The sequence below is a fragment of the Haliotis asinina genome, chromosome 5 (assembly GCF_037392515.1).
Source record: "Haliotis asinina isolate JCU_RB_2024 chromosome 5, JCU_Hal_asi_v2, whole genome shotgun sequence".
Taxonomy (NCBI): Eukaryota; Metazoa; Mollusca; class Gastropoda; order Lepetellida; family Haliotidae; genus Haliotis; species Haliotis asinina.
The window spans coordinates 57,411,227-57,436,921 of record NC_090284.1 but is presented as its reverse complement, the minus strand read 5'-3'; the positions used below and the strand labels follow the sequence as shown (position 1 = coordinate 57,436,921).

At 40.9% G+C, this 25,695-nt stretch overlaps 2 protein-coding genes across 2 annotated transcripts; both read left to right on the top strand.

Annotated features, from left to right (window-relative positions):
- The first annotated feature begins 222 nt into the window (after nucleotides 1-222).
- LOC137283923 (probable glutamate receptor) lies at nucleotides 223-16,621 on the top strand. The gene is made up of 11 exons (XM_067815598.1): nucleotides 223-299; nucleotides 2,831-2,941; nucleotides 4,171-4,367; nucleotides 5,084-5,224; nucleotides 6,853-7,014; nucleotides 7,472-7,572; nucleotides 9,680-9,770; nucleotides 11,827-12,145; nucleotides 12,967-13,184; nucleotides 13,840-14,105; nucleotides 16,369-16,621. Exons 1-11 carry the CDS (start codon nucleotides 224-226, stop codon nucleotides 16,619-16,621), a joined length of 1,935 nt encoding a protein of 644 aa, XP_067671699.1. The 5' UTR covers nucleotide 223.
- Nucleotides 16,622-22,919: 6,298 nt separating this feature from the next.
- Nucleotides 22,920-23,813, top strand: LOC137283318 (uncharacterized). Its single transcript, XM_067814771.1, has one exon. The coding sequence runs from the start codon at nucleotides 22,920-22,922 to the stop codon at nucleotides 23,811-23,813; it is 894 nt and encodes a 297-aa protein (XP_067670872.1).
- The last annotated feature ends 1,882 nt before the right edge of the window (nucleotides 23,814-25,695 follow it).

Genomic DNA, 25,695 nt, shown 5'->3' with positions numbered 1-25,695 from the left:
CTGTCTTCAGGAACTTTTGGACTATGGCAATGACGATCACTTTTCCAAAAAACAAAATTGAATTATACCATATTCCAAAAACAACACACCATCAATTACCAAGCGAATAGCTTTCAATGCGGGTTGTTCGATCTGTGCTATGTGATATCGATTGACATCACGGGTATATGTATGGATGTTTTCATAGGGCTTCGGCACCTCCTCCGGTTCAATCAGCATCACAATGTTTTCTCTTCTTTTTCTTTCTACCCTGGTCCAAAGTGCAGCATCGCAGACCAGGATGGTTCTGACAACAACAGGTAAGCATGTTATCTCAGCGCCGTTTTTTGTTAAACATGAACAAGTAAAAAGTATCTAATTGTGCACGTTATAGCGTTAGTATTACTTCTCATGCACACCTCTGTCTTCACTTCTGAACATCTTAAACGTTTGTGAGACTATTTCATTGGATAATGTAATATTTGTTCTTAAAATTGTGTTTTTAGGTTTTTTTACATATATAATTTTCGTATCATTGGGACAGTAATGACGTCAGTAACAGGTTTGACATCGACATGTATCTATTGAACGCAATGGACTGTAAGTGCATGTACACAGACGTCGACCCTGCAGACAACGGAGGTCGATAAGTCAATGTCTGCGAGGTGTCTATGTGGAAACCATTAAACAGTTCCACCAACCATATTTCTAGTCATCATCGAGATGTGTCCAGTACTCAAGACATGGCAATTTCAACCTTCCACATTTTAACATGTTTAGGTTTATTCATATTTTGAACAATAGAAATATCATTCTGACAAAGGAGAGAATTATCATGCGAGAACTGTTGGTGTTTATATGTCATGATGCGTCGATGTTCGTTATGCATTGTAGCAAGAACTTAGGCAGTAGGTTTTTAGATCAAGAAAAATAATGTGCATGCTATAACTAATAATAAGATGATGTTTGAATTCAAATGTAAATACAACCGTGTTTATTAGTAGCATGGAACCTGTTACAGCTCTGTATATGTGTTTGTGCTGGTAGAAAGTGAAAGAAAGAAATAGAGATAAAAGCAATATTTGAGCGTGAAATGAATGATAAGTGTTGAAGCTCGATTGAGATAGGGACCGTTCACCATTTGCAGGGCAGGGCCCCCCACTCAGTGGAGGGAGTGGGGAGTCGGGTTAGAGAGAAGGGAGGGAGATGATTTTATGAGGAAGTAGCACCCCCAAAATTTATGTACAATCAATAACACTTCCTCCCCATACCCGCGGCAGAACATGTGTACAAAATTGATGGCATCACTTTAAATTTCATTCCACCACCCCACAACACCCCATAAGTCCCGGTGCCTAAGGAAATAAAAGATTTGAATTTGAATGTAGCTATAATTAAAGTCCACATGTACATTACCGTTACTGTCGGATCGTAAAATCTACAGAGAATTCACGTCAAGCGTGAACAACACATAAATGACGTATCTCCAAACGTCCATGCATGAAACACGCAAACGCAGAAAAATATTCCGATACAGTTCTTAATGAACAGACACATTAACGAATGCAGGTACCGGTAGAATAGAGGAAGTCGATACCTCATGTTGTCTGAATGTATGGTAAATAGAAATGTGTAATTTATCGATTGTAGATAAGTTCCGTGAAACAGTTGGGGGTGCAGGGAAAACTGACAAAGCATCATTGAAGTTCAATAAATAAGATTCCGGTTTACCTCACATTTTTTGGTCTAAATAAAAGCACGCTTTGATTAAATGGAAATTTCATGTATTGGCGATTTACTGATCCACGGGGAGTTTTTATGATGCACGTGCAGATAATGTAATGCGTTTCTCATACTTTTTATGCGATGCACGTGCAACAATTGTAACGAGTCAGTGAATGAACAGTACAAATAGTTTCAATCAGTTAATTGACTCCAAGGTTGTTATCATCATTTTTTCTGCGATTCAACATGGATGTCACTAGCATTGAAGGCGTGGATTTATCTGAATGAAACCATTAATTTACGATTATCCAGTCCAACCTTACGTACAATGTGCGAAAACCATTTCTGGTGTCTCCCGTCATGAATTTGCTGCAATATTGCTAAAAGCGGCGTAAAACTCTTTCACTCACTCTTTCTGAGAAGAAAACTGACAAAACCATTTCCATTAGCCTAAGACAGTTCTGCTGAACGTCGGCCATTGTATGGCGATACTAACTGTAGTAGTGACGATTCAAGGTGTGCGTATCCTGTTAAAGACAGTCACAAACACATGCAAAGGCAAATGTACCTTTTTTTCGCTGAAAGAGTACTACTACTGGAACACGTGGTACAACTCACATTTCGGAATCACTGTTGATGTGCTAATCGTGTCATTAACTTCACCGCCAAATAAGTAAACGTAGACACGAACGTCTTGACCTGCTTGAACAGTGCTCGAAGTGAGGAAGAGGCTTGTTGTTTGACGCCGCACTCAGCAGTATTCCAGCTATATGCTATATAATAGTAGAGTCTTGTCCCGACATTTCAGTGATCCGAATTGGGGATAGGATGACATTTGTCAGCCAAATCATGGAGTCTGACCAGGTTAGTACCTTATTATGACTATCATGGACTGTTGAAGACCAATTCTAGGCCGAATCGTCACGAGTTCAAGAAAAGGTTTCACTAATGGAAAGTTCAAGTCATTCCTTATGCTTACATATAACATGAATAATTTTTCCGAAATGCCATTTCCATGATCAGAAAAGGCTTGTGTTAGGGGGGTGTTTTCTGTCATTTATTTTTTTTACAAACGTTAATATATCTGCGCGGCGTCATGTCAGGAAAAGAAATTTTACATTTTCAGACAGAAAGCCAGATGAAGTTGTGTGCAAGGAAAGTACTATTCCGATAGTGTCCAGCATTATTGACCGCGAGGGCATGGACACAGTGTTCGTTATATACGAAGATGAAGAGGGTAAGTATGATGCTTGTACTTCTTGACAAGTATTAGATGAGCCACGATCTGACAAATGACCCCTATTTCCTTATATGGCAACGCCCTCCAGAACATCGCTCCACGAGACACGTGTTAAACAGTAACGGTATTGATTTCACGCCACGGTCAGCATGTATTGCACGTGCTTAATCGCCATTCTACCTGTAGCAACCAAGTGTATTCGGCCAGATTATTTGCCATGAGTGCTTGTCACAAACGCGTTCACTGCGCTGGCTCATCTAATACTTGTCACGCAGTAGTTGAGTTTGGAAATGGACAGTTGTTGCAATAATCTTGAACATTGATACAACTGAAATGTATTAATTCTTTGTCATATTGTTTGTCCTTTCACGCATGGTAAGTCGATTAGTGTTTTGTAACTCATTCTTAAGTACGTAAATATGTACAATATAGTATTCGGTCGTGTTGTCTGTAGACTATGTACTATTGTGTGTATTACTTCTGGGGCTAATGGGTCCATGTTTTGACGATACATCAATCCAAGACGTTTTGTATCCACTGACGATGTTTCGGTCAGATGACTACATGCATGTGTGTGTATGTGTGGCTGCTTGTACTAGCCCAAACTTAAGCTGGTTTTAGAGTGCCAACTCACCGAGATACTATACCGCAGTTTAGGATAAGTATCCACTCAAACACCCGAGTGACTCCGAGACGACCAGTCCTTGTTCTACCCATTAATGCCTAGGGAGTGGACTGACCAATAAGTACCATATTTTAACACTTTTTTGTATGACGCGGCCAGGAATTGAACCCGCGACCATCCGCTCTACGACAGGACGCTCTGACCACTACACCACTGAGGCGGTTTCTGAAGCAATGACAGGACAAGGATAGTGTGATGTGTTCTAATGTGATGTGATGTGACGTGATGACGTGAGGTGATCGTATTTTAACATAACATACCGCAACGTTATCGGTGGCAGCATCTTAATATGTATTTTGTATGTATTTTGTTGTGTCATGAATACGCAGATGTTTCTCTGTGCAAAACACATATTCCAGTGTTCTGATGCCGCATTTATAGAGTGTGACGGAAGCATTTCTTTCAATTGAATTAATGAAAATTTCTTGTGTAACAGATTCCTCCCGTTAGAATGCAAATAATAAACACGATCACCCTTTGTACTAATGCTGGTCTTCATGATGTGCTCTCGTGAACAGCTCTGCTTATCATTATCTTTCAGACGTGTGTGTCAATAGCCTGATTGACAGCATATCTCACCATACACAAATTCAATATACGCAGCAAGAGGCCTTCGGTAAACAGTTAACCTCAGTCATTAGCGAACTGGTCCAGAAGGAAAACATCGACGTAATGCGACGCACCCTCAACTTCGTCATACTTTGTTCTTCCCGGTGCATTCAATACTCCCTGGCTACAGTAAGCCTCACTTTGCACGTTTCTATGTTGAAACATGATGGGTGTTTATAGGCTCTTGTTTGATGCAAGAGCACTGTTCAAATGGTTTGTTTGTTATTGTGTATGTACATTATGTCTCAGCACATATACAAATACTGTACTGTAAGTTGTTTTATTCTTATTGAACAACATTTACCCTCCACGGATCAGTCTGGCTGCAGGAATCATTGTTAATAATCGTTTTGGATATGATTCTGGTATCTTTCTGAAAATCGAACTGTAATGCATGAGACTGTTTCAGTAAAGACTTATGAAGACCTCCTTTCATGGAAAGGTACAAATTACTTTCCTCATTATTGGATATGATTGTTTAATCGAACTGTCATGTATGGAATTATACCATAATGACATACGAAGTGCTCATTTTATGCAAAAGCACACGTTGTTTCCCTCATTAGTGAAACGTCGGCTAATATCGTATCTCTGAAATGAGTACATTTCACATAAAAACCTTTATAGAACAAAGTGTTAAATTCTCTTGATATGATGCCACTGCAAGAGCGGAGAGGCTTGAAAGTGGATAACTCGTTACTGCACTAGATATATTTTGTTCAGGGTGCGTGTGACACTGGGGATGTGTTACGTTATCGTATGCTGTCCATAATGGACACGGATTACAATCATTGAATGGGTAAATGTGCAACACATGAAACAAAGGGCATCTGTATTTTTTGTAGGGACATGAGGTTGACCTGAAGGTCGGGAGGAAGTCTGTATTGAGGCATTTCTCCAAGTGGATCGCGCTTTCCAGTGATGACACGCCCATCTTGGTTCAAAACCAAACATTTGATAACATTGTGCTGCTCTCACAAAGCAAGGCAAGTTAACCAAGAGGAGACCCTTTGCATAGGTTTTACCAAATACTCGTCCTAATTTGATAGTGGTGTATTCATTTTACATGTGTATTTAATGATCAATGGAAGCTATTGTCTGAGACATAACAATCAATAAACTGATCACTATGACACTTAAGTGCTCCTGGCGTCATACAATACACACAGCAGATTCACGGTCGCTGTTGGGGTACATGTGATCGTTCTACCTCTATATACATTGTCTCAGTTAATGTGAAGCGATGTGTGCGCATTGTACACGCAAATCACTTTATGCACGATTAAATATGTTCATTCTATTTTCATCCCGTGCATGGCAAGGCAACCTGTAAAGACGCGTTTAACAATGAAGTAAGAGGAAAATACAAGTCCTAACCATTATAAACTCGTCATTGGAAGATCTAAACATGTTCTCATTCTGAACCTTCATTAGGTTTAATCTAGCCAAAACGTAAATACTAAACAGAAGCTTTTACTGTTACAAATGAGGCTAGATGGAAAAACGATGAAAGGTAGCCCTGAAAGTACAATATTGTTATTGTTCATGTGATAGGTTCTAAGAAATATTAATAACAAATATGCCCTTTGTGATTAGAATGCTTTTAGTGTGTTTACAAACAACAATGTGTTAACTTAGCACATGGTATCATATTTAGATATGTGATAACTCACGTGGACATACCATGAAATCGGCACTGTGATTACACTGTAAGTTCTTTGTTGATATCTGTGTTAGTCGTTATTGGGAGGTTATCTTTTGAAGTCACAACAGAGGGTAGACTGAGAATTTGAACTATCTTTCGAAAACGTTTAGTCACACAAATGGGGAATGTGCATTGATACCGTTACTTCACTCGAGTGATTTAACTCAGATAGGGAGGAGTTGTTGAAAATGTACATGATAAGAACGCAGTGTGAGTCTATTCAAATAAATGATACATTTACATGATTGGATGATTATGACATGATTATCTGGATTATAAGAACTCTAAGGACTCTGGTACCTTTCTAGGTAGAGGCAATAGGTCCTTAGCAATCCAAGCTTGTTCTAAGAGGTTACTAACGGAATCTGGTGGTCAGACTCGTTGCCTTGGTTGACACATGTCTCAGCATCCCAACTGCGTAGATCGATGTTCATGCTGTTGACCACTGGACTGTCGGGTGCAGACTCGATTATTTACAGATCACCTCCATATAGCCGGGATATTGTTATGTGCGGCTTTAATCAACCAGGCATTCAGTCTACAATGCAACCCCCGTGATCAATATGTGAGGAGAGAATGCTTTGTTGTAATGGTTAGAGAAATGTTCTGACTTCTTTCTTAACTACAGTGGAAGCTGTCTAAACCGTCACTTATTGGTACTGAAGAAATAGTCCGGTTTAGGCAACGAGCCGGATAATAATTGTACAGGCCACGGACGAGACTTAGACTTTACGCCAGTGTTGGCAACTTGTCGAATTGAAACACACTGTTCATTTAGAACATAGACCACTTATGACGTAAGGGGACAAGGAAAGGATATTTTAGTTCTGTTGGGATGAAGCTTATCGTTAAAGGAAACTTGTCCTCTTCTATCTAACATCTAGATATCGTTTACTTTGCTTCGTATAGAATTCAACGAAAAGGGAGTTGTCAACGTTAATGTGGGCGGCAGGAGGCCGGTGGTGGGATGTTCTGGACAGTGGAAACACCATCAACATAAGCAGCATCACATTGTTCCCTAACATGGCATTTGGTCTCAATGGAAGAAAACTCCTGGTTGTTTCCCTGGAGGTATGCCCATTGGTCTTCTTATTAGCTAACAGGCTCATAATTATAACAATAATAATCATCCCGCTGTATGGTTCCGACTATGTATTTAAACCACAATCAAATAGTTCGCGTATCAAGTGTTTGCGTGAAGGTGACGGTATTCTCCCTCGTCCATAACAAACACATGTTTGGGAAAGGCATGTCAACAAAAATATGTTGAGTACAGATTAACTGAAAATATGGGATTGGTCACTATGGGAAGTGACACGGAAATGTTTTAATCTATAGTCTACGGCACCAATTCCCTACCCCTCTATGAGTGTTCTCAGCGAGTTGTCAAAAACCCAGGTTCGAATCCTAAGTTTGATACAATGAGTGAAGTCCATTTCCGGTGTCCAACCTTGATATTGCTGGAATATTGCTACAAGTGGCTAAAAACACACTCGCTCACCTTAGTTATCGGGGTTTGTTTCTGCAGTGGAAACCATATAGCTTGAAGGTCAGAGACACCGGCAATATCTCCTACACCGGGATCTCAGATGAGTTTATGGAGCACCTGTCGACTCGCTTTAATTTCAGGTAAACCATGTTTGATCTGTGTGTTTCTCTTTCGTTGCACAACACACCACGTAGCAGTGTCCCAGTGATGTAAGGAATGGTTATAAATAATACAGTTCAAACTATGACTGGTTATTACAGCCTGCCTATCACCCTATCTAGTTACGACGCCATCAAACATGTCAGCAAGTCAGACAGCCCGAGTCGACTCGTGCGACATCCTCGAATGCTGATGGACTGTTCTGTCAGATAAACCTTGCCACGAAGCGCACTTTTGCTTATTTATTTTTTTCTTTTCCTTTGAATTATACTGCTTTGATGTTGTGGCATCTTTATCCTAACAATTATAAGAATTCAAGTAGACATTTCCTTGCAGATGTTTCAGTTTACTATGAGCAAAATATACTGAGTCGAAAAAGAAACGTCACAAAATGTAATTTTTAAAAATAATGAATAATTTTTCTCTGATGATACATCTATGTATCCGAAATGGGATCCCTATTTTTCGATTCTAGAAAAACGTTAGCAAAACCCACTCAAACCCTTCCATTCGTCGTGCAAATGGCGTTAGTGCCAAATCAGGTTTTGCACGTGCAGTCGATCTCGTGATCTTCGCCGCGAAGTTTTCTTCATTTTCACATGTTTGCGTTGGCCTCAAGAATTGAAAGAAACTTTTTTAAACCACAGTTCTAGTGGTACTTTAAATGCCATGATTGTCAAATGTGCAACGTGAACGTGCCGTTGGCGGGAAGATCAGTTATTGGGATGCAATGGGATGCAGTCGTCGTACTGTGTATGAATTGCGAGGTCGTCTACAACAAACTGGCACCACTTCTGATCGCCCAAGGTAGGGTCGTCCACGTGTGACGTCACGAGCAGAAGACCGTAAAATCGTCCTACGTCACCTACGTGACAGATTTCTGCCGGCTACACGAACCAGGGCTGAGATGTTTAGAGGTCGACTGTCCTCACAGACCATTCGAAATCGTTTGCGGGCTGCCAATCTCCATTCTGGAGGTCCATATCGTGTGCCAATACTGACACCTTTTTCATCAACGTCAGCGTCTGCTGTGGGCCCAACGTCACCCCCGATGGACAAAGAGAGACTGGAATCGAGTCGTCTTTAGCGATGAATCCAGGTTCACCCTCAGATTCGCGGACGGCAGGCATGGAGTCTGGAGGCGACGTTGTGAACGGTATGCCCTCTGTTGTGTACAGGAAGTCGACAGATTCGGGGACGGAAGTTGCATGTTGTGGGGTGCTTTCTGCGGGAACAAGCGTTCCCGACTTCTGGTCATCCGTGGCGGCCCATGGCCCAGTTCTACAGTTCCAGCATGATAATGCTCGACGATGGTGACACGAAATTTCCTTGAAAACGCTCGAATCAGTGTCATGGACATCGAGGTCCCCTGACCTTAACCCAATACAGCACGTTTGGGATGCACTTGGGAAAAGTCTTCGTGGTGTTAGGAACCAATTCAACCTCAGAATTTGCAGGAGCATGGCGCTGCCTTGCAAGGGCAATGGTGCAGAATCCCCAACCATGTGTTCACAAGCATCAATGAGTCGATGAGGAGACGGTATTTGGCAGTGGTGAGAATTTGAACTGAGAAATTTCGAATGTTTATTCTTGTGACTTGACATTCTGTATACTCATGTTCTGGAACGACTGTGTAGCCTAATGGAACTGATTGTGGTACTGTCAGTGTATCGAGTACATCACACAGATCTCAGCAATGAAATGATAACAATTTAACCATTTTACCATCACTTGTTCTCTTATAGTGCCGTAAAGAAAGAATGTGAAGTTTCTTTTTTGACTCGGTATACGTTCTGGGGCCAGATTTTCGAAGCTCTTTTAGCGCTAAGACAGTCATACATTAACGTTAACTTACGACTACCTCAGCGCTAAGCTTCGAAAGTCTAGGTCCTGTTGTCATCCACCCGTGACTCACGTGCTATTCCCCTTTACCGTCCTAAGGACCCATGGTCGTGGGTTCGAATCCATGTACTCTTTAATTGTGTGATGTTTGTAAGCACTATTCCCGTGCTCGTGGATTTCACCAAATGGTAAACACGTATACACATCTCACCCACTGCAACAAGTGTCCCTGTCTTTGGTTGCTAGTTACCAGTATGTGGAGCCTTCAGATGGCCAATGGGGAGAGAAAATGGATAACGGAAGTTACACTGGCATTGTGGGAACACTCCAGAGAGAGGTAAGTTTGTGCAGTACTCACGGATAGCAACTTGTCCAAATAGAAAATGGCCAGCTGATGTGCTCAAGTCTCCATTCAGAGTTACGTCTCTTTGGAGACATATGATTCAGCCCCCACCCTTCTTGTTTCGAGGCTTGTTGGCACCATTATCGTTTGTTATGTCAACAAAATTACGATCTTCTTCACTGGCGGCTTTCTCTTACATTGAAGTTAATACGCCATCACATCAACGAAACACTGTGCGCCGTTAAAAACACCTCATTCACTCACGCTGAGATCGTTGTACTGTAAAGTGGAAGATATATTATATTCTGTTGTTTACCCCCAACTCACATACCTCAATTTATATAAGTGAGTTTGTAAATGTTATACACGCCAGTTCTCAACATAGAACACATTAAATAAAAACATGTGATAGAAACTGTGCTGACAGCGTAGAGGTACAAGGACTTCAGTTGAAGCAGGGTATAATCTACAACAGGGACAGTTCACTCGCTTGCTTTCCTTACCATTTGTACCAGGGATAATCTACAACAGGGATAGGTCACTCGCATGCTTTCTTTACCATTTGTAGTAATTAGTGTGTGCCTCGTCATGCTCCAACGCACACCGCGACTTGGCTCGTTCCCAGCGTAACTTCAGCAGTGTTTAACAGAACTTAAGTCAGTTTATTGTATCAGTCGGAATATTACAATAAGTGAGTGAGTGAGTTATAGTAAGAATTATATGTGAATGGATGAAAGAAATGAAGAAAAAGAATAAAAGAAAGAAGTACATATGTGAATGAATGAAAGAATAAATGATACACCGCAGAAGTATCGCGAGAACACATGTGTTAACATCAGTTGCCCTTTTAAAAAAATCTACTTTGATACATTTATGTATACTTTGATAATAAATTCAGGTATCTTTTTGCATGTGGGGAATGGAATGGACATTAACAAAATGTTAGTGACACTAGCACACACCCTTAAAAAACCAAGAAAGTGTAAAACTGTCACAAAGCGTTGTAAACACGTTTACAGTTTTGTCAAATAATAAGATCAACAAGAAAGAAATAAATTATGGAACTATAATCCCCAAACATCAAAAGCATCAAAGGCGGATCAGATCAAATCGATGATATGTCATAGTTTTCACTCACATCACATACACCCCAACATTTTGTTTTAGATTATGAAAAACTATCACCATTACTTGCAAACACATTTCAACTGATAGATTATTCCGCTCATAAGGATTAAACGTGTTTGTGAAAGATGTTTTTATATATAGTATTCCCTGGTTGAAGGAACTAGTACTGTGTTCCCCTATAAGAAATAGCTGTGTAATTCGATATATAATAATATTCGATAATGGTACCACATTTCATTATACGTGATGCTTTTATGTGATTTTGACAGCGAGCATTAATTCTCACCTAAGATCTGAGATACATCGTGTACTGTATGCAGCTTCTCGTGTTTTGTCACAGGTTCGCATTTAAGCATGTCCCATACATCTGGACACGAGGCGTATGATGCATCCTACCACACAGTTTAGTCGAAATGTAGTCCCTACACGCAGCACATACTCTCGCGGATGTAAATATGGCGATTACAAAATCGGGAATGCGAAGCGGAATGGGGTTCTAATAATACAAACGCTACACATCTGACATCTTTATATCGCATACAATGACATTTAGTTTCGTTCGTATATGTTATTAAGATGGAGTACTAGACTTCGTAGTTCACGTCAGAATTAAACTAAACTCCTGAAGTACACATCTGATATGCCAAACACACACATACAGTGTTTAACTTGTAAACCACAGTCGACTGAAATTGAAAATGATTCACTTTTCAAAATGTTTAAGTAGATGTTTGGAAAGTAATCCCAAAGCACAAGAGTCTCCTTTCACGAAGCAACTTTTACTTTGATTAACCTTAACTCCCATACGTTAACATTGCACTAAGGTATCTTAGTGACTTATGATCACCTTAGTGCTTTGTGAAAGGAGGCTCAGGTGTATACTTTCCTCTATGAGTAAGTTTATTTTGGTTTTCAATTTCAGGAGGCTGATATATGCTCTGTTCCGTATGCCTACAGCGTTGAACGGGCCAAGGTGATGCAGTTCACTTACTTCATGCATTCCGGATTCACAACAGTTATGTACAAGAAATCGGAAGATGCAAATAAAACGTGGAAAGTGTTATTAGCCTGTTTCAAATGGGAGGTTTACATCGTCGGGGGAATTGTTCTGTCTGTCGTGGGTTTAATGCATGTGTTTCTCATTCGATCAACTCCTTATCCGTCCAAGATTCTAGCTGCAGAGAAGAAGACCTCTATGGTAGCTGGCTTCACAATGAGCATCACGGCACCACTGGCGCAATGTAGGTAACTCCTGATTTCCCGTGTAATCCAAGAGTGAGTGAGTGTGGTTTTACGCCACTTTTAGCAATATTTCCACCAATATCACCGCTGGGACACCAGAAATGGGCAGCCCACTTTGTCTCCATGTAAGTAATTCCCGACTCTTTGTGTAAACATAGAGTAGGTGGATATATTGTATAGCGCCGTTTTAGACATATTCTAACAATAGCACGGCGGGGACCCCAGACATGGACAATATGACGAGCGAATGCATGAACCACCAGGCTACTTTCAAAAACGTAAACCAAGAGATGTGTTCTGCATTCAGTTCACTCTGTTATTGTTTAAGCAAAATTGAAGCAACAAAAGAATTTCACTGTATCCTTCCCTTGAATGCCGAATTCATTTGGTACTTCGTTGTAGTAATTCTTTATCTTGAATAACATTGAATCACGTATAATGTAAACAATTACCCATCATTTGCGAATGCAAATCGATGGAAGGGAGATAACTCTAAATAGGCTTTTCTTGTCCTCTGCAAAATCTAGCCATGGCTACAAAAAGTTGGTACAAAACGTTTTATACCAGTGCTTCAAACAAATGAAAATTTACATTAAGGTGTATTTAGATACATGCGTTGTGTACTGATCCCCCGGGGCCCATATTCCCCTCGTGACCACTGAACAAGTTATAATGTCAAGTGTAAGGATATACGTATACGATTTTAACATTTCATCTACTCCATCTGTATTCGTCGACTACCACCAGAGACCATATAATACGGTCTCTGCTACCACATTCAGCCTATACTCAGTCAAAGTAATGATCATCCTGTATTCAGCTTCCGCTCAACCCCCGGTGTTTGACTCCGGGAGAATGCTGTTCAGCTGCTGGTGGTTGTTCTGCCTCATCATGGCGGCTGTGTACCGTGGTAACCTAATGGCCTTCCTGACGGTCTCTAGGACGTTCGTCCCCTTCCGTAGTATTGAGGAGCTGGCTAACCAAGACGAGTACGACGTCGGGTCAAGCCCGGGCACCTATCACAGTCTGGCCATACAGGTAACAACACACCGAAACAGCTTCATACGTAACTCAAGTTACTAAGTTACGCTTGTTTGTATATGTAGTTTGCTAAGCAAACACGCAGCTGGGCCTAGGTTTACGAAGCTCTCTTAGTGTTAAGATAGTCATAAGTGCCATACATTAGCATGAACCTACGACTGTCTTAGCGCCAAGAGAGCATCGAAAGTCTAGGCCGTGATCTGGAGGTCGGGAGGAGTATCAATTCATAACATAGTAGAAGAGTTTAATGTCAAATAAGATGTCACGCAAGCACACCGCACATACCATATGCATGGTATTTTCTCACAAGCTAGAGTCCATAATGCAAAACACCGGGTGCCATCATTGGTCTAGTCAAATAACACTGTCATTTATGCATAAAATTTGTTTCGGTGGATGACCGGCCCTGGATATTCTTTGGTGTTTACCTATAAAACAAACTATTTTTAACTTGTAATTTATTTATTTATTTATTTATTTATTTATTTATTTATTTATTTATTTATTTATTTATTTATTTGTTTGTTTGTTTGTTTGTTTGTTTGTTTGTTTGTTTGTTTTTGTGTTGTTTTGTTTTGGTTGTTGTTCCGTTGTATTACTTCCTTATCAGTACACATACAGTCAGTTCTAAATTGCAATTTTCTATTTTCAGTCATCAAACCAAACTGTTATGAAAAAGTTATGGAAGAAAATAGAGAAAACGCGACAGGAAAGCCCAGAAAACAGGGATGCCGAACACCAGTTTCAGCTACAAAGACTGCATAAAGGTTACTACGCCCTCCTCGAAACAAGCACGATTGCTGATAACATCATGAGTGAGACTTGTTCTTTGGCCAGGATGAGGGAAGGCTTCCTGCCATCTACCGGTGGAATGACCTTCCCCCTGTATTCCCCACTGGCACGGCTCTTCTACCTGGAGTAAGTGTACTGTCGTTTACAATACCGCTCTGTCCATATTCCCCACTGGCACGGCTCTTCTACCTGGAGTTAGTGTACTGTCGTTTACAATACCGCTCTGTCCGTTTTCCCCACTGACACGGCTCTTCTACCTGGAGTAAGTGTACTGTCGTTTACAATACCGCTCTGTCCGTATTCCCCGCTGGCACGGCTCTTCTACCTGGAGTAAACGTACTGTCGTTTACAATACCCCTCTGTCCGTATTCCCCACTGGCACGGCTCTTCTACCTGGAGTATGTGTACTGTCGTTTACAATACCCCTCTGTCCGTATTCCCCACTGACACGGCTCTTCTACCTGGAGTAAGTGTACTGTCGTTTACAATACCCCTCTGTCCATATTCCCCACTGGCACGGCTCTTCTACCTGGAGTAAGTGTACTGTCGTTTACAATACCGCTCTGTCCATATTCCCCACTGGCACGGCTCTTCTACCTGGAGTTAGTGTACTGTCGTTTACAATACCGCTCTGTCCGTATTCCCCACTGACACGGCTCTTCTACCTGGAGTAAGTGTACTGTCGTTTACAATACCGCTCTGTCCGTATTCCCCGCTGGCACGGCTCTTCTACCTGGAGTAAACGTACTGTCGTTTACAATACCCCTCTGTCCGTATTCCCCACTGGCACGGCTCTTCTACCTGGAGTATGTGTACTGTCGTTTACAATACCCCTCTGTCCGTATTCCCCACTGACACGGCTCTTCTACCTGGAGTAAGTGTACTGTCGTTTACAATACCCCTCTGTCCATATTCCCCACTGTCACGGCTCTTCTACCTGGAGTAAGTGTACTGTCGTTTACAATACCCCTCTGTCCATATTCCCCACTGTCACGGCTCTTCTACCTGGAGTAAGTGTACTGTCGTTTACAATACCCCTCTGTCCATATTCCCCACTGACACGGCTCTTCTACCTGGAGTAAGTGTACTGTTGTTTACAATACCGCTCTGTCCGTATTCCTCCACTGGCACAGCTCTTCTACCTGGAGTAAGTGTACTGTCGTTTACAACGTATTCTGTCCATAGTCCCACTGTCACGGCTCTTCTACCTGGAGTAAGTATAATGTTGTTTTCGAGCTGGACAAAAGGCTATGTAGGCAACCGATGTGTTATGCTTGCTTACAGATGTACTTTGCTCATTTTAATCAAATGCCCAGTTGATCAAGCTGTCTGGTGAAATATCGATACATTACGATATTGTACATTTACTCTCTACCTTTCAAATTCCACTGCCCCTTATGCGATTCCCCACGTGGGTGCAGTGTGTAAAGCTCACTTCTGGTGTCCCCCGTGGTTATATTGCGGGTATATTGCTAAAAGCAGTGTAGAACAAAACTTCTTGAACATTTGGAGAATCTAATGCCAAATATGATGTCACACCACCACATCGCAAGCACAAAGTTCATGGAAGTGCATGCGCGCATATGCTCACACAAAGCGCCGTGGTAGCCTTGCCATGTTCCATGAAATCAGCCACTTATGAAGACAGGCGTTGGTCTGGTGGTACTAGTGGTGTTCCGACTAATTGAAATAATCAAAGATTGGTTGCAGTGACCAAACGATCAAGCAAACGATCACATTTTCTCACAATCGAACACAAACGGTTTTGGAAACTTCTGTTTTAGTCTTTGAAACACTTGACGGTGGAACATACCTTCGAAGTTGTTAGGGCCTGAAAAAGTGTCTGTTTCTAAGAAAACACACTTCGCTAACTGAAAAGTTATGACTGAATATTCTTGAAGACTCCAGGACGTTTATGTTCATGATATATAAGTCATCCCTTTAAAGTAACAGTTTGTTACATTATGTTATACGTATGTTATACTTACTTAATAGCACCTGGATAGGGAAATCTGAAAAATGTCGCTAACCATTTTTTTTATCATTGTTCGTTGGTCAGTTATGACATTTCAACCAATTCCCAACACTAGTTGGTACAACTGCGCTTGAAGATGGCCATTGGTTGGAACAACTGCTTGGTCCTTGGTCCTGATTTTGGTTGACAGTGTTTATTTTTGCGTTTACGAGTGGAGGAATGCATGTCATCTCAATGATCTTTTCAGCTTTTCCTGTTGACAAATGGTTACGTCTCTTTTACTGTTGACCATATAGTGTGTGAGTGAGTTAAGATTTAGGCTGCAATATTCCAGCTATCTGGATTCGGTTTGTAAATAATTGAGTCTGGACCAGACAATCCAGTCATCAACAGAATGAACATCGACTGTTTCAGACTGATGACGGTGATGGAGACAGGGCTTGAGAGGAAGTGGTATAGTAAGTGGGTTCCAAGCCAGGACTCATGTCCCGACGACTCTATAACAGTGGGGGTGTCAGCCCTCCGTATCCAAGAGTACTACAGTGCGCTGGCTGCATGCGTTGTGGGCATTGGAGCGGCTGTTCTTGTTCTGTTAGGAGAGACGTATATGTTTGAGTTAATACCACGTAGCCATTCGAAACGCTCAAGAGACAAGGGACCTGGTTAATTCCACGTTTTGTTTCTGATTACAATAGAAAACTACACTACGAAAGAAGTCGTGAATAAAAAGAAAATTATTTTGACATGCTTGTTTATTTGTTTGGTATTTACAGTACCGTAATATTGCGATTCGCAGTGCTGTATGTATGTACGGAAACATTATACATATGAGTATGCGAGTATTGCTTTACGCCGCTTTTAGCAATACTCCAGCACTTTCAAGGCGGAACACCAGAAATAGGCTTCACATATTGTACCCAAGTGTTTACGTTTAATGACCCAGCCTATTTCGTAAAATTACAAATGGTTTAAATATGAAATCACTGAACTAATACCATGACACAGGTGCATCTTTCGCCAATGAAATTGTGTTTTTGTCTCTTATTTGCTTGAGGATTCCCTGAAAATAGCTAAAACGTACATTTAAACTTAAACGACCCTGTCACACAACTCCAAAGTTACTCTCGTGTTACCATGTTACATGAGAGTTGATATCCATGTTGTTTTGTCTTTTTTGCTGGTTCTTTTTATCTTTGTTTTTGGTTTTGTTGTTACATGCATTACGTATGGCATATAAGGCAATATATATCACATACAGATATAAAGATACATAGAATATCGTGACATGTTGTATAAAGGATGTGTACGACTGACGAATTAAGGCTAGCAGGAGTGAATGCAATGAGAAGAGAATGGAAATATCAAATGATATTTTATGAGCGCTTCAGTACTCAGTCATACAAAAAAACAGATAAAATGTTTTCCACTTCCTTGTATAGGGATTTAACTTATTATTTTCCCGGCTATATACTTTTCGGTTGTACATACGTTTTTAGTAGTCTGAGAAATCTCTGAAAGGCGAGCGCATGCTGTTGAATATTTGAAACGTGAATGAATCATTTGGATAGAAGTATATGTATACTCCACGCATGAAAGTGAATGTTGTAGAGGATACATTACACTGGAGGTGGGTATTTAGAAATTGTTCTATATTCTGCAAAAGTTTTTAACTAAATCACAGTTAAAAATTATATGCCACATGTCTTCTGATGTACTAGTATTTTTACAGAGGTTACATGTGCCAGTATTCACTAGCTTCATCATCAGGAGTTCTTTCGTTAAACTATTCTGTAAATAAATCTGCATTGGAAATCTCACAGCTCACAATCGCTTGCACATTTCCTGTAGTATCTGAATACATTTCTCCAAATCATATCTATGCTTCATATAATCTATAACATGGACACCGACACCTTTCAACCTTTCCTATGTTGAGATTTTAATGGATTTGTTGATCAGTTTGATGTATGTGCGTATCGTTCCATCCCTGTGACGGTGCTGTTTATAATATCCACCATTGGTTCACTCGATAACTTATTTATAACTGAAATACTGCTGAGAGAGTGCCGCTTTGAATAAAAAAAAGAACAAAAATAAATAAATAAATAAATAAATAAATAAATAAATAAATAAATAAATAAATAAATCGTTAAGCACTTCAACATTCCGTCATACATACATACATACATCACTCATGTCACTCACTCACTCACTCACTCTTTACACAATGAGGTTTCCACGTATGCACTGCCAAACGAAAGTGTATAGTCTGGTTCATAATTATTGAGAATTTTTCTTCTTACTTTGAGCTATCTTAACACCTCAACTGATTCACTGATACTTAACACTAAGTAATGGTATAAGGGAGGTAACTCATCTTGGCCTACTGAGTATAGTACAATTAGAGTTACCTCCCCTGAATTTGTAGCAGACATCATTTTCCTCAGCACTGTCAACAATGTCTGCTGAAGATAAAAGAAGGTTGATTTTTGAGTTGTGTAATCAAGGAATTGATGATGTAAATACATTGGCAGAGAGAACAGGAACTCCTCTTTCTACTGTGTATAGGATTAGGAAGAATTTTGAAGAGGGAAAGGATTTTGGGCACCAGAAAGGAGCAGGGAGGTCCAGAAAATTGGACTTCTCAGATCGCGTCCGGCTGGGAATTTTAGCGTCTAAAAAGCAAAGGGCAAGCATCTCCAACATCAGGTATGAAATGATAGAAAGGGGATCAACAGTTGTATCAAAATCTACAGTTAGAAGAAATTTGATTGATCTTGGATGGGAGAAAAAGACTGGAATTCCTTCTCCTCTCATGAAACAAGAACATAAAGACAGGCGTGTTGAGTGGTGTTTGGCACATGAAAACTTTGACTGGGAAAATGTGATTTTTACTGATGAAAGCTCAATATGGGTATATCCCAATAATGTGAAAATATGGACAAAGTCTGCGTCAGCACCGTTGTATCGACGACCTAAATACAGCCCAAAGTTTCATGTATGGGGAGGGATATCCTTATTAGGAACGACCCCGCTGTGTGTGTTTGAGGGAAATCTGACAAGTCAACGCTACACTAACATATTAGATAATTTTCTCCTTCCATGTGCACATGTGTTTTATGGAAATGACTGGATTTTGCAGCAAGATAATGATCTTAAACACACCGCAAAACATGCCAAGCAGTGGTTTCAGGAGAACAATGTGACTGCATTACCATTTCCTGCATATAGTCCTGACTTAAATCCCATTGAGGACATTTGGGGGATGATGAAGGAATGTGTGAATCAAAAGGGGTTGACAAAAATTGAAGACATGAAGAGAGAAGTGGTCCGATACTGGGACAGCATAACTCACGAGACACTAACCTCTCTGATAGGAAGTATGCCTACCCGTCTTAGACTGTGCCGTGAAGCTCAAGGAGACTTGATAAAATATTAAATTGTTACCTACACAACATGAAAAGGTCAGTTCACTTTCACAATACATTCAATTTTATCTGATTTGTTCTAGTTTAATAATATGAAATGCTTTAGCTATTCTCAATAATTTTGAACCATACTGTATATCTGTTATGACTACGCCTACAAACTACAACTGCACATGATAACTGACTTGTCATTTCATGTGTTTGTTATGGGTACTACCGTTGAGGTGTGATCCGCAAACGCTGACCCCGATCACTAGTAATGATAATGCGCTTACTAAATATATATACTGGTTCCAGCTTGTGTGGAAATGGCATTACGGTCGAAGCAGGCTTAAGATCAAATACGAGCATTACCTGTGTCATAACATACCCTTCAGGGTCTTTAAAGATGCAGAAATATACACACCCAGTAATGGTATTAAGTTTTGTAAGGTCTTCGTCAGCTGATACAGATTTTACATGGCATTATGCGGTATATTTTCACCGTAGAAATTATGTCAATTCAGTTTGACAAAGAACGAGATTAGCGTACGGAAGAGTAAAGGATCAGACACTGAAGTGTAAAGGATCAGACACTGTTTGGCTAGTTGTTTTACGCCGCACTCAGCAGTATTCAAGCTATATGGAAGCAGTCCGTGAAACCTCGAGTTCGGACCAGACAAAACAGCTTGAGCATCGTTATACGCAGCTGGTATACAATTTCATTTGTCAGCCAAGTCAGTGAACCCGACCACCCGATCATGTTAGTCCCCTCTTACTGCAAGACTGGGTTGCAGAAGATCAATTCTGACCCGGATCTTCACGGGTCATCTGTGCCTACCGGTATATGACCTTTAATTCGATTTGGTAAAGAACGAGGTCAGCTTAGGAAAGAGTAAACAGTTTGACATGGTCGTTGTTCATTTACCTGTGATTAGTGAGTTTGGTTGGAACTATGGTTGTAGGGAGCTTAAAGCAACAATGAAGACCGTTTATTGATCTTGTCGCAGTCTGTGAATAAATATAAAAGCGTTTCTCCGAGTTCACCAGAATGCTTTCGTTATTACCTGACGTAACTATAGTCTGGTTCATAATTATTGAGAATTTTTCTTCTTACTTTGAGCTATCCTAACACCTCAACTGATTCACTGATACTTAAAACTAAGTAATGGTATAAAGGAGGTAACTCATCTTGGCCTACTGAGTATAGTACAATTAGAGTTACCTCCCCTGAATTTGTAGCAGACGTCATTTTCCTCAGCACTGTCAACAATGTCTGCTGAAGATAAAAGAAGGTTGATTTTTGAGTTGTGTAATCAAGGAATTGATGATGTAAATACATTGGCAGAGAGAACAGGAACTCCTCTTTCTACTGTGTATAGGATTAGGAAGAATTTTAAAGAGGGAAAGGATTTTGGGCACCAGAAAGGAGCAGAAGGACCCAGAAAATTGGACTTCTCAGATCGCGTCCGGCTGGGAATTTTAGCATCTAAAAAGCAAAGGGCAAGCATCTCCAACATCAGGTATAAAATGATAGAAAGGGGATCAACAGTTGTATCAAAATCTACAGTTAGAAGAAATTTGATTGATTTTGGATGGGAGAAAAAGACTGGAATTCCTTCTCCTCTCATGAAACAAGAACATAAAGACAGGCGTGTTGAGTGGTGTTTGGCACATGAAAACTTTGACTGGGAAAATGTGAATTTTACTGATGAAAGCTCAATATGGGTATATCCCAATAATGTGAAAATATGGACAAAGTCTGCGTCAGCACCGTTGTATCGACGACCTAAATACAGCCCAAAGTTTCATGTATGGGGAGGGATATCCTTATTAGGAACGACCCCGCTGTGTGTGTTTGAGGGAAATCTGACAAGTCAACGCTACACTAACATATTAGATAATTTTCTCCTTCCAAGTGCACATGTGTTTTATGGAAATGACTGGATTTTGCAGCAAGATAATGATCCTAAACACACCGCAAAACATGCCAAGCAGTGGTTTCAGGAGAAAAATGTGACTGCATTACCATTTCCTACATATAGTCCTGACTTAAATCCCATTGAAAACATTTGGGGGATGATGAAGGAATGTGTGAATCAAAAGGGGTTGACAAAAATTGAAGACATGAAGAGAGAAGTGGTCCGATACTGGGACAGCATAACTCACGAGACACTAACCTCTCTGATAGGAAGTATGCCTACCCGTCTTAGACTGTGCCGTGAAGCTCAAGGAGACTTGATAAAATATTAAATTGTTACCTACACAACATGAAAAGGTCAGTTCACTTTCACAATACATTCAATTTTATCTGATTTGTTATCGTTTAATAATATGAAATGCTTTAGCTATTCTCAATAATTTTGAACCATACTGTATATAGTTTACCACAGGCGTACGACGGTCGTATCGCTACGAACGTCTTGTGAATCTGGGCCCTGCGCATCGCTCCACAAACCGTCCGTTACGTTACGAGCTGTCGCAACTCTATAGTTCATCATAGGTTTGTCGAATGTCACAGCGCTACGAACGTTTCGAAAATAAGGGCCCATGACCCTACGCACCTGCGCAGAAAGGGCTGGGTGGAAAAGAAAATGAAATATCTTGAGTGCTGCGAAACAGTCAATAAGACATATAGTTATCTCAGTTCTAATGTTTATTTCTTAACCATATGTTTTTTGCGGATCAGTGAATTCATTCCGCACGAATGAAACGGGGATCTGATATACACAGCCCCAATGCAGCCCAACACATCAAATCCTGTTGTTTACACATGATGGTATAGATGAGAACCTTGAAATGAAATATGTTATTAACATACAAAGCAGAGGGGTAGGATTATCAACCTCGTGTCATTAACACTGAAGCTGTGTTCCTCACGTCAGGTATCAGCTATTATGGGCAGCACATAAACCATATCAAAGTAAGCACGCAGGTCGCAGAGTGGGCAGTGCGTTATCAATCATTACACGACTGAGCGTGATATTCACATGTTTAAGACACGCTAGATTACACTCGGCTTGAACAATACGTCGGTTATTCGTGAGCCTGATATTAGCCGGCGATATATTATTAGCGAGAAGATAATCTTGTGTAGGTTTGAAAGTCAGTAAATGGTTCGTCCACGCCTCATCGAACACTCGCTGTGATCCCGTTGTCATGGGATTAGTGCGAGATCTACCCAGAGTCGAAACGAATCACAGCAACAAGTCGGAGTAAGGTGGTACTCGAGGAAAACATGCCATGGCCTCCTGAAGACCTTCATCGTAATTAATTGACGGTGAAGAAGACTGCGATCAGGTGTCGTCTGCTTAATGATCCGAGCAGATACGAGATCAGGAGGGTCTGTAGCCAGTTTGTGGACAAATTACTTTAGTTTCATTACAGACGACGTTCCAAAGAAGGCATACGGAGCGGAACACATGCGTGAACTGTTGCCGAGATACTCTTTGTGTATTTGCCTGTAAGTGGAGTTGTCAAAGTGGGAAGTGTGGAATGTCGGAACCAACATCACAGTGTACGAAATGAGGATAGAAACCTAACCCCATATCGGCAGCGATGACAGCCGGGTCAGTTTTCACCTCCTCCCTCACCCCAGGGATCTATGTCCCGAGATGGAATCGGTACACTCCATGTGGGCTGAGAGAAACCCGGGAGGTGAAATCTTCCTACAGCTACACAGACACTTCAGGAGTTACATCCCCGCTTCGTATTCTCGGTGCTACCAGCAATGTTAACGGCAGAAGGGTACAGTCAAGCTTCGCCCCCACCATCTCAATGAAAGCTGATTCCAGAGATTTTACAAGTTTGACTCTGAAAGCCATCTATTCCAAAAGTAATAAGAAGAGTATAGAACCTCTACCACTTCGCCCTGCAATGACACGCGCCAAGCAAGTACCCGGGCGTTACTTTCCGAAGGCAATCTTGACAGATGAGCACAAGATGGCAATAGCATGCGCTAAGCCTACGAAACCAATTCCGGTAAGGAAGGAATCGTTTCCTCCTATTAAAGGTTTAGACTTTATGAAGACGTCCCTCTCTCTTCTACCACCTCAGTCCAGAACGTCTCACAATGCGTCCTTCAACCCCAAGATTGCACATACGCGGAAAAGTCTGAGGATGTTCCCAGAGGTCCCGACAGAGGTGTTCGCCATCAGTTTTCCAGGAGATGCAAAGCAGGAATATGATCCTAAAAGTGAGCTCCATAGCGACTATTACTCCATTACAAGAGTAAACGTCAATTCGGCAAAAGAAGGCCACGCAGCCAAGAATCAAGCTAAAGCACAGTCATCATCCTCGAATGACTTCCGTGTCGTACTCAGAGGTCACCGGAAGCTACTCCATGATCGTGGGGATGAGAAGGATGATGATGAAGAAGAACTGGATGTCGATCACGATGATCACGATGAAACATCAAAGAAAGAGTCTGAAGCCGGTTTGCCTCAAATATAGGAACAACGGGAACACGAGCTTGACAGAACTTTGTGCATCCTGAGTCCTGGCGCAGGATTCTAATGTCTTGCAAGTCACTACTGATCTGACGTGTGCACTGCACTGGACCTTTAGGAGCAGAGGCAAATTCGGGCACGTGGATGTTTTGATATATCAAAAACGATAGATGTTATTAGTTATTCGTTGTTCTGTGGCGATAACCTTGCTGAACATGCGAGTTGTGCAGTCAGTGTTTTAACCAGAGAAGATCACTTTGATTATCCGGGCATTTATCCGCTTCAAGTGTCATTCCGTCTACTTTCTGAACTTCATTGTATTTTATCATTAAAGTGTTGAAAGCCCCTTGAATTCCAGATGCAATACAACCGATATTTAGAACTGTTTTTAAAGAATAATTGTGGGAATATGTTATTTTATCGCATTTGTTCCTTCACGAACCTGCGTGTTTTGCATCTTGAAATGTGATGTGGGACTATAACGTCTGAGGTATGATTTCACCTGTAATAGTGCTTGATCTCTAAGTGTGTTAAGAGATCAGTCGGTCAGATAGCGGATTTCATTACTGGGAACTTCTCCGATGACAGAACCACTTCACACAGGGTTGCCTTAAGGCATGTTCGTGTGCCTGTTGATAGTTGTTGATAATTAGTACCTGCACATAGCAGTGTCTTCCGGTAATCTGTGATTACCTGATATGTTCGACGAGAGACTACACGCTCGAAATGAGCATAGATGCAAATCGCACTCACGCACTTGATAGGCATGTAAGTAACGTATTGTGGTTTGCCTGGTTTGTTCTGCAGGCGCCAGTGTGAAAGTAGAGTCAGTCATTGATATTCTCACATCTGTATACATCCCCGGAAAATATCAGTGAGTCAGTATAACGCCGGCTTAAACATTATTTTAATAGGTGAGCACGATGAATGGACGTTGTAGTGAAGGACGTTGGTGTAAGTCACTTAAGCATGTGTATAAATAATGCCGACATATTTTATCATAATCAGGTTGAATCTAATAGTCGAACCTACGATCAACGGATCCTGTCACAGTTACGAGCCGCAACCATTACAGCGTTCTTGGGATTCTATATGCTTGGTTGTGCCACATCACACCTTGGACTCAGTTCAAGTCTCTTCGAAAGAAGGCTACGATTTCATTTGAACGATGGTTGCTGGCTGTTTGGAACTCACTCACTCAATATTTGTGATTTATTTACATGAATTCATCTAGTTCATTGGAAGATCTTTCATAATTTCGACTTTTTTCGTTAAAACGTGAAAGGAGTTCACAATAAGAATGACAGTAGCTTGGATACCATTTGTGCTCATATAGCATGGTGAAGAACGGTGTAGATGTTGCAAGGTCAGAGTTTGAACAAACATGGCTGCTGACTAAATAATCGATTCAACATGTTGTCTGTCATCATTCATGCATGAAATCTATTGTTATTCATTTTTCTGAGCAAGTTTGGTTTCGTTAGCATAAGTCCACAACCAATTGCCATGTCCGTGGGTTTTCTTGTGTCAAATGCCATTTCCGTTTGCAACGTCGGGTGTGGGGAAGCATATAATGTAGATCTCATTACAGTCACTTTGGTGGACAATAAAATATGCAGTCTTCTGAATTTCGTTTCTTTGCACATGTGTCAACAAACCAACTTGCAGATTTCGTCCTAATACTTCAATGTTTAAACGAAAGACGTTTAGCAGCCCGGATGAATGTTGCTGTGTGTGACCATCAAAAAGTACTCAAGACTCAATTACCGTTACCTTGGTGCAAAAAAAACCCAACTGTTAGTTCAAGTTTTGACCTGCTTGATCTACTCACCTGCACAGCGTGGAAACCACTGACGACTGATTTAAATCTCCGACGTGAAACAAAT

Coding starts and splice junctions, on each gene's coding strand:
- LOC137283923 (XM_067815598.1), top strand. CDS start 224: ATGTTTTCTCTTCTTTTTCTTTCTACCCTGGTCCAAAGTGCAGCATCG. Junction 5,225..6,852: donor TGCTGCTCTCACAAAGCAAG/GCAAGTTAACCA, acceptor TGCTTCGTATAG/AATTCAACGAAAAGGGAGTT. Junction 7,015..7,471: donor TCCTGGTTGTTTCCCTGGAG/GTATGCCCATTG, acceptor TTGTTTCTGCAG/TGGAAACCATATAGCTTGAA.
- LOC137283318 (XM_067814771.1), top strand. CDS start 22,920: ATGACAGCCGGGTCAGTTTTCACCTCCTCCCTCACCCCAGGGATCTAT.